This window comes from Cupressus sempervirens, chromosome 4 (assembly GCF_028749045.1).
Source record: "Cupressus sempervirens isolate cs-2001-9-10 chromosome 4, ASM2874904v1, whole genome shotgun sequence".
Taxonomy (NCBI): domain Eukaryota; kingdom Viridiplantae; phylum Streptophyta; class Pinopsida; order Cupressales; family Cupressaceae; genus Cupressus; species Cupressus sempervirens.
Window position 1 is genome coordinate 655,542,099 of NC_143121.1, and position 9,790 is coordinate 655,551,888.

Here is a 9,790-nt window from a genome sequence, read left to right on the forward strand (position 1 = left end):
ATGCTCTTCTATGATAAACAGATGCATTCCACGACGATTTGGAGAAACTATCTCTTCACGATTGATATATGACATGTTCAGATCTAAGATGTTTAGAATCAGTTTCAATGTACATAATAAATTTTTTTTAAATAAAGAATATTTTCTTTTGAGATTATATATATATATGTTTGTGTGTTTATGTATGTATATGTATCTGTATATATATATACATATACATATGTATATGTATATGTATATATATATGTATGTATGTATGTATACATAAACATATACATATATGTATATATATATATACACACACATACATATATGTATATGTATATGTATGTATGTATGTATGTATGGTTCTTTGAGTTTGTTTTTTTTATCAATCTTTTTAAAAGATTTATAAGACTTCATCATTCGGAGATTGTGCAGAATTTTTTTATCAAAAGAATCAAAATAATGTTTTAAGATGAAGAGATTGAGATAGAATCAAGAAATGAGAGAAGCAAGAGATTAACATGGGATACAAAAAACGGAAGGGAGATTTTTCCTCCATTTTTTCGCATTAACCTGTTTGCCTTCATTTATTTAATTAGTAAAAATGTTATTGTTTATTACTTTTTCTTCTTTTTGGTTATCTTCACCCAATAATAAATGATAGTAAATGATTTGAAATGTTGCTATAATTCTTTTAATAGAAGAATACTAACATGATCAAATTAAAAAACTTAACTTATATTGATAATCATAACAATAAATTAATAAAAAACATAAATTGTTTTATTATTGTTTTTAATTCAAACAAAATATTCAATAATATAAATTAATATACTTAAAAATAATAATTAAATAACTTTAATTTTCTTTTAATAATCTAAGATAAGCTAGCTTCATGTAATTTTATTCTAACTATTTTCAGTACTATACTTGATACTGCTTATATATCTGTATACATCTTTAAATGATATAAACCCTGAAGAACAAAATGAAATAAAATCAGAGTGATTTAGAAAAATGACCATTTAAACAAAAGCCATCGTTTTCACAATACCAATAAATTTACACCGCCATGGACACATGGCAAACATACCACTTTCTATAGATTAATTCCATTAATCTAAATAAACTAGTGCAAAATGATTCAGCAGAATAGCTGAGTGGAATCCAATGGTATTATTCTTAGCCACTGAAACCCACTTTTTATGCAAGCATGCACGGAGAACAAATACAAAACAATACTGATAAGATGATACATCACAGGAACAAATATAAAACAATGCTGATAAAACGATACATCACAATTAGAGCAAAAGCACTAAAACAATACTGATAAAGTATCAAATAAACATACCAGGGCCATTTATTGAAAACAAAGTGGACAGTAGTATTACACACAACAAAGGGAGATATTGGGTCTTTTAACCGAGTATAGCAAACCAGACATCGTGGCTCTGCTTTACAATTTGAATAGAAAAATATACCATCAACAACAACACAACTATTGACATATTCTTTATACTTCACTCTAATACTACTACTGCAATCCCATGACAAGATCCATTGTCTTATTATAGCAACCAAGCTCCATAACCCATGATGATCACATGCACCCTCTCTAACAGCTTCAACCTCTGAAGAATCAGCGTATTCAATGGTGTTAAGATCATCATGAAACAACCCAAGTATGAGCAAACTGATACACTTATAGTTTTTTATATTTTCTGTAGTTCCTCATCCTCATCTCCCTCTTTAGACAAATTAATACACCTGTACCATCTCGCACACATAACATATGCAACAAAATCTACTGCTGTTAAGACCGCCAGCAAGAAATAGAAACGGTCCATGTGACCAGTGTTGAGGTTACCAGGGATCCAGCCGGGCTTATTCTGCTTCTTGGTTATGTCCATTACAATGGTTACCAGAATACTACTAACATAGTTTCCAAGTGATATAGATGACATACAAAGTGCACTTCCAAAGCTTCTTAGTCTATCTGGCGCCTGCCCATTGAAAAACTCAAGCTGACCAACATACATGAAAACCTCCGAGGCACCAATGAGAGCATACTGAGGAATCTGCCAGAATATGCTCAATGAGCTTGGGCCATTTGGATGGCTGACATATTTCAATCTGTATATCTCAACAGCACCAGCTGCCAACATTGCAAGCATGCCTATTATTAACCCCACTCCCATTCTTTGAAGCTCGGTTAACCCCTTTGGATTGCCTGTGATTTTGTATGCGAGGGGGACAAGAAGCCTCCTGTAGATGAATATCCATGCTGCCACACTGAGGATGTCGAACATGGACATTCCTGCTGGAGGAATGTGAAAGCCTCCTGCATCTGTGCTCATTGCTGCTCCTTGCTCTACGAACAAGGAGGCCATCTGAGTGAACACTACGGAGTAGATGATTGTGCATAACCAGATGGGCAGCATGCGCAAGATGCACTTGACTTCCTCCACTTGAGTCACTGGGCATAGCCTCCATGGATTGTGAGGCTGTGCTGATGTTAGGTCGATTTCTGTTTCAGTTGCGGCTTTGTCGAGAAACCTGTGCACATAGAGAGAATTTCTTTTCAGTTGAAGTTGTTGGGTTTTTGCAATCTATTAGAGATGGGAAGAGTTTTGTGTGAAATAAATTTATCATCAATGTTTCGGATCATATAGTGATATATCTTTAGGGTGAAGGAGAGTGCAAGATAGTAGAAAAATAATAAGATTTCTGTCATGGATACTTCTAAATAGATTTTTGGAAGTTAAAAAGTTCAGATTTTAGAAAATGAAGAAGAAACTTTTTCTTGAATTGCGTCAAATTGCAAATCTCTTCTTTATTTCAGCAGACAAGCTCTTCTTTGTATGTTTTTGGATCCAATTGTACTGCTGTTTTTGCATCAATGTTTAGAATTATTTCTCTTGTGGATCACGGTGTGATCCTGAAAGCTGATGTAAAAACAACAAATCCAGAAACATACAAAGATTGTATATGAATTTAACAAGCTCTTTACGAAAATAATACAATAAAAAACATCAGTGAAAGACTAAGAGTCATTACACTACTTTTAAATTAGCAGTCAATCATGGAGAACAAACAATGGCAGAATTTTATCTTAAATGTAGAAAATTGAATTTGGGTCTCTATAATGCAAAATTCAACTTTTTTTAGCCGATTAAACTCAACCCCTTAACCAAAATGGAACTGTTTATCAAAATTAAACTGAAAATACTGAAGTATCTATGTGTCCGCCAATTTACAGGTTCAATTGTGCCATAACATATACAGTTTAACTTTCTAAAACTTCAGTAGAACAAATAATTTTAAATTGTCTTACTGTGATGACCTAGAAGATGACAGAAAGCTAGACCAGTGCTGACATTCTATCAATAATATATACTTTTGACTGTATATGATAACTATTGAAAGAAACAGATCATCAAACAGGACTTACTCTACAGTATTGCATTTTAAAAGAATAGTTTTGATTGAAGGTATGAACTGGCCAAAGGATAAATGGAGATTTCATGTGTAAATTTCATTTCTGGGTTCTATTAAATTTTTTTAGTATCAATATTTCAGATTGCATTCTGTGATCCATCATCAGGATGACAGAATGTAAAAATAAAAATCATTTTTCTCATATTAAAGATGGATCAGAAGTATGATCCGAAAGGTTGATGCTAAAATACTTACACAAACGAATCCAGAAATAAAATTTACACCTTTCAAATAGATTCTAGAAATCTGATAATGTTAATTGAAGAATTCATCCCCAATTTGAACCATTATCAACATTTCCCTAATAAAATTTGAATCTCGATAACAAGAACAACTCTAGATCAAGACAATAACGACATACCACTAAAAATCTTGACAAATATGAGTCCATCAGAAATGGTGTAGGCTGTAAGAATTGCTTGTCCTATCTAATGGGTTTTTAACTTTTTATACTAGAGTTGTTTGTCCGTTGTCCATATTTATCAAAATTGTGACACCACAAACCTGAATTCCTGGCTGTGCAATATCTTCCTTCCCGTCATTGCAGATTCTTCTTTTCCCATCTCAAAAAGCTTGTCACCTTCTGAGGGAGCCCTTACATTCCATTTCCTTGATGCGGCAACAAAGACTTGAGCAACACGAGGAATGGGGTTACCTCCAGCCCTAAAATGTCTATAAGAAGGTGTTCCTGCAAGGAATATGATCAAAGCCAACGTGGCAGAACCAGCAGACATCCAGAATCCAAAAGGCCAATTGCCAATGTCTTCGAAGTAGCCAAGTATGGTGTTTGAGAACAAGGATCCCAGATTAAGAGCCAAGTAGAACCAGCTGAAGAAGGCTACTTTTGAGGCCCCTTCAATGGGATCTTCTTCATCAAATTGATCTGATCCAAATGTTGCAATGGAAGGTTGGTACCCACCATTTCCAAGAGCTACGAGATAAATTGCCATGTAGAACACTCCAATCTCTAGAGTGGATGCCTTTTGACATGTTGCATTCACATCTCCACAGCCAGCTGGCTTGAGAAGGAATAGGTATGAGCTTAAGGACAACAGCACCAAACCCTGTTCATAAAAGAGACAAAGAAGGAGAAGACTTAGTTGGTTGTTTGTATATAAAAAAATCTTTGACTACATGGTCCCTGTCTACCGATCTCTGAGAGATTGAATGTATTATGCAATAAAACAAAACCCGCCTCCTACCCAATGTTATTTACTGTCATTCTAAGATGGGTTTAACGACAGATGTACAATTCTTTTTGTTTTCCTAGAGCATAGCAGACAAGTTTGTAGACATTTGCAAGATAAACTTTGTAGCTTGCATTAAAACAAAATTTATTGCAACAGTTCAAGGGGTTTAGTTTGGTTGAAGCAATGAGTTCTCATTGCTGAGACTCTGGTTCAAATTGTAAGAGGGATATCTTTGTAGAATTCTAAGTTGTTACTCTTGATTTTCTATTGATCATATTCGTCTTGTTTCTAATGAGATTTCTCATAAGAAACTCTAATAGACCTGTAAATTTCACTTATTAGTCATAAGGATACAAGATTTGTAAATGATTTTAAATATAAAAAGACAAAAAACTTACCACAACAAAGATAACCTGAAACACAGCGCATGTTCTATATCGACCCCAATAGGCATCACTGAGGAATGCCCCGACAAGAGAGAAGATATAAACTGTTCCTGTCCATTTGCTTACTTCGTTTGCTGCGGATGCATTGCTTTGTTGCAGCACCCTCGTCAAAAATAGCACTAGATTCACACCCACTCCGAAGAATGCAAGTGTAGCAAGTCCTTGATTTACTGCGTTGTTACAAAAAACAAGATATCAAATAAGATCCATCTGTAGATTACAGTAAAATCACCACCTCTAAAAGCAATAAGTTTATGAAATCAGAGATCAGAATTTTACAATCTATTACAATTACAGTGATTGGCTTTATGCAGTTGTGTAAAATTTTTTATCATCAACATTTGGAATCACTTTGTTTTAATTTCTTCCTCCCTTTCATTCTGATGATAGAACATGGAATACAATTTTAAAAGTTGATGATATACATCTTACCACAATCTAATCTAAAAGCCAATTACTATAAATTTATTAAACGTTCTATTTGGTGGTCTAAAGCATATATTCAGAAGAAAATTCCTTATTAAGGGCATCTAGATCACCGAAAGGATGTAACCCACTATAGTTAATAAAGAAGACAGTAATGGGAAGGAATTAAATATACCCAAAACCAAACCAGCAGCTCTCCAGCCTCCAGTTTTGCCTTTAATGGCAGGTTTCCCAAACCTGTCGATTGTTCCATCCTTTGTGTATTGCTCCCTTCCTTCAGATGCCGATTCTCCACTTCCATCACGAGATTCTTCGAACCCAAAACCTTTATGCTCTTTCCCCTGTACCATGCCATTGTACTTTACTTCTTTAGTAAGACTTGAACAAAATATGCCTACTTTCTTCTAGATAACTATATTATATTCATGGGAGAAGATATACTTGTAAGGAAAATAACTCTTGTTTTTTTGAATTGATTCAAGTTACCTTTCCAAAACCCTTACGTACAAACTTTCCTATTCCACATTTGGTAATCTGGTCCATCACACTGTTTGAGTTTTGCCGTTCCATTTTCATTTTTTACACTAGCTTTGTGTATTTTTTTTTTTCTTGTTCTTGCTTTCTGAAAGATCTGCACCAAAACAGATATATATCAGGGGGGCTGTTTATATAGCCGATTTGTCTTATTCTGTAGCAGAGATTGTGATATTACAATATGGTAGAACGGGATGGGTAGAATTCTATGGTGTTTAATTACTTACCATAGGAACTTTGCCCATTTATAGCCTATATGTTGTGCTTATCGTTGTTTACTATGTTAAGATTATAAGAAGACAAAGGGTATTGAATTTGGAAGCAAAAGATGATTTTCTATCCACTTCACCTAAAAGACAATAAGTCACCTTCACTCTGTCATGGTCCTCCGATCTAATGAATCCCAACTCTGAGGTGAACCATTTCAAGTCTATCAAAGGTGAAATGACAAAATTATCTTATATGAAGATAATTTGTACTTCAATACATCTTAGAAACTAAATAGTCATTTCCATTTTGATCTCACCTCACCTCAACTATTCACCACCTGAAACCTATACCATGATAGAATGATTTTTAAATGGCCCATTATAGCTTCCAAGAGATAGACCACAACCCATTTCGGAATACAAAACACCCAATTCAATATTTCCAAGCCATAAACTTGGACGTATTTGTTACTGGATGATAGAGAAACCTGCACTGAATCCATGGAGGATAGCTTTGGATAAGATAATGTGTGAGACAAAGAGAAGACTGATATATTTTTACACATGCACCTATTGTAAACCAAAACAACAAAATTCTATCCAAGAGATTATCCAGGGAGTTGAGGTTTTGATTTATTGAACTAGTCATTTGTTTTTGATGATGGATCATAGAAATTGTCTCTCAACCAAATTCTTAAATACAATCAAAATGGATTGTAGACATCTAATAGAAAGCATGTAAGAATTCCGCAGATTTCCACAACAACACATTATTCGACTAAGCAAAATGATTTCAAAGATGGTCGGTCTGTATTTCCATGCACGAACAGCAAAAGCTACGTAAAGACACCATCTGGCATCACAGTCAATATAATCCCCATCTGAAAACCATTACAGAAATCATCTGCAAAGGAAATCACATATTATAACATATCACAGTGATTGATCTTATTAGATAAATCACAGTGCTTGACCTGATAAGTCTGGTTGCAGCCGCCATATAGCCCAACCTGCTTATAATCACCTATTTCTCCTACCATGTCATGAATATATGAATTGTATATATGACAAGGTCCCATCAATACACATAAAGTATACATCTATCACAAACGACACTGCAGAGAGAAAAGAAAACAAGAAGCAGGTGATTTCTATGTGAGCATCCACTAATACCCAGTAATAAAAACTCAATGATAATGCCACCATCAACCAATATGATAATCTACACCCCAAAAAATACTCAAACTAAACAAAAATCCATTCACTGTAAGAATGAATGAGATTTGTAGTGGTCAGAATCAAAATCCAAGCTTGCCAAAAAAGAAAGAAACATTCTATATATTATCAGACAACTTACTTGGGATGATGATGAGGATGATGAAGATCAAGCGGTACAAGAAAGTTGTGAAATGATTTGCTCTGCCTACAACACAGCAAGCTAAAAAAACTCTAGCAGAGCGAGTTGGGGAAAATGGGTTGATCTGGGGTTGATATATAATCGTTCATTGGCATTGAACAGTGGAAAAATGGTGTGCATTACGAATAGGAAAGATGCTTTCCCTAGTCTTTTCACTTCCACTTTATGCAAAGCGCACAATCGGAGAGCATACGCAATAATACTATACTATACTATACTATAGCAGCTTATTATTATTATTCGTTATCTTAACTCTTCATCAATGTCCATCAAATGGGTCCCGTGGCTGGTTCCTTTTCAACACAGTCGCCATATAGGGGAGCACTCTCACATCACCACGCGTGCCTCCCATTTTCATTTCCTTGTCTTTCAATCAAGTTTTTCATGGCTACCTCTATCACACCACCCCAAAAGAGTTGTGCACATGACAATATTTTAAATTGTGAGCACACTTTATGATGCAACTTGGCCACATACATATTCTCTTTGATTTGTGGTTGAGAATTGGCAAATATACGTATCTAAGGCTAACTTGGTCCAACTGTTACCGTAGTGTTAAGTAATGGGATAGACAACATCAAAATGGTATCAAAATTTTTATATAATATTTAACTTTTGAATATTTAATGTGTTTTCGTCATATTATTTCAATAAGATATGTGATGGGGAAGTAACTACTAGTAAGAAAGAGTTGTGTGGAGAAAATTTATTAGTCTAGTTCTTAAATAAAGAAGAATTTCTCACTCACGATCAATTTTATTAAGATAATTTAGTCCATAGTTTTTAGTAATGGGATAGACAACATCAAAATGGTATCAAAAATATCATATAATATTTAACTTTTGAATATTTAATGTGTTTTGGTCATATTATTTCAATAAGATATGTGATGGGGAAGTAAGTACTAGTAAGAAAGAGTTGTGTGGAGAAAATTTCTTAGTCTAGTTCTTAAATAAAGAAGAATTTCTCACTCATGATCAATTTTATCAAGATAATTTAGTTCATGTTGTTAGAATAATACAAAAGACAAAAGGAAAATGATATTCAAAACTTTATTTAATATTTGAGATACTATATATTTTGATTATATTAGTTCTATGAGACATGTGATTGGAAAATTATCAAGTATATACTTGGATCAACTTTTACCAAAGATTTTTGGTACACATTGTTAGGAAAAAAGAAAAGAGGAAAAAAAAAATAGTATCAAAAATTTTAATTTAATACTGGGATTTTAAATATTTTATAGGTTTTGGTCACTCTATCAGATATGTAGTTGGGGAATTATAAGAGATTTATAAGAAATGTCAATATGTTGTATAGATTAAAAGTTGAATTTATTTATGTTTTTATTTTATATGAGTAAATTTTATTAGAGAGCTTAAGCCATTTCAATTGTATAACATTTTTATAAAAACTATTATACTTAGATATTTAAAAATAATAATTGGTATAACACCAAGTTAATAGGAGTGAATTTAAAGAAAGTATCAACATCATGGGCAAAATTATATTGAAACATGCAAATAGTTAGTATATACTAATTATAATATCTTATGTTTATGTTTTTTATTTTACTACCAACATTTTATGTACAATATTCTCGTGTGTGTGTGTGTGTGTTTGTGTGTGTGCATACATATGTGTATGTTTGTGTACGTACGTATGTATGTATATCTATAGACACACACACACACACACACACACACACACACACACACACACACACACACACACACACACAAATGTTTATGCCTATCTCATGCACACACAAACACAAGTTTGTGTGCATACAAACACATTCACATTGCATATCTACTTATATGCATGCACATATACATGAGTATCTACACACACGTCTACACACAAACACATACATGCATTCCTACAATACAAATACCAACATGCATAACTACATACATACAATGTAAAGATTTTTAAAACATCTTAAAAAAAAAAAAAAGATGCAATTGTTTCTAGTGATTAATTGAATTTATAAATTAGAAAATAATTGAATATTTCATCTATTATCCATCAATGCATGGTACAAGTTAATTATGAAAATATGGTTGGAGTTGGGGC

At 33.3% G+C, this 9,790-nt stretch overlaps 1 protein-coding gene across 2 annotated transcripts; it reads right to left on the reverse strand.

The window, feature by feature from the left end:
- Positions 1-1,318: 1,318 nt before the first annotated feature.
- LOC149562952 (protein NRT1/ PTR FAMILY 7.3-like) lies at positions 1,319-7,755 on the reverse strand. Of its 2 annotated transcripts, XM_089826406.1 has the most exons (6): positions 7,649-7,755; positions 6,035-6,179; positions 5,724-5,889; positions 5,075-5,292; positions 3,991-4,550; positions 1,319-2,544 (listed from the first exon to the last, which is right to left on the reverse strand). In XM_089826406.1, exons 2-6 carry the CDS (start codon positions 6,122-6,124, stop codon positions 1,701-1,703), a joined length of 1,878 nt encoding a protein of 625 aa, XP_089682532.1. In that variant the 5' UTR covers positions 6,125-6,179; positions 7,649-7,755; the 3' UTR covers positions 1,319-1,700. The 2 variants fall into 2 exon arrangements, with proteins under 2 accessions (XP_089682532.1, XP_089682533.1); XM_089826407.1 differs by lacking the exons at positions 5,724-5,889; positions 6,035-6,179; positions 7,649-7,755 and adding an exon at positions 5,412-5,533.
- Positions 7,756-9,790: the final 2,035 nt, after the last annotated feature.

What these genes read in the sequence shown, in the direction of transcription:
- LOC149562952 (XM_089826406.1), bottom strand. Translation starts at nt 6,124, where the DNA reads ATGAAAATGGAACGGCAAAACTCAAACAGTGTGATGGACCAGATTACC. An exon ending in TTCAGGTTATCTTTGTTGTG is followed by an intron (nt 4,551 to 5,074) that starts GTAAGTTTTTTG and finishes TTTTATGAACAG; the next exon opens with GGTTTGGTGCTGTTGTCCTT. An exon ending in TTGCACAGCCAGGAATTCAG is followed by an intron (nt 2,545 to 3,990) that starts GTTTGTGGTGTC and finishes CTATGTGCACAG; the next exon opens with GTTTCTCGACAAAGCCGCAA.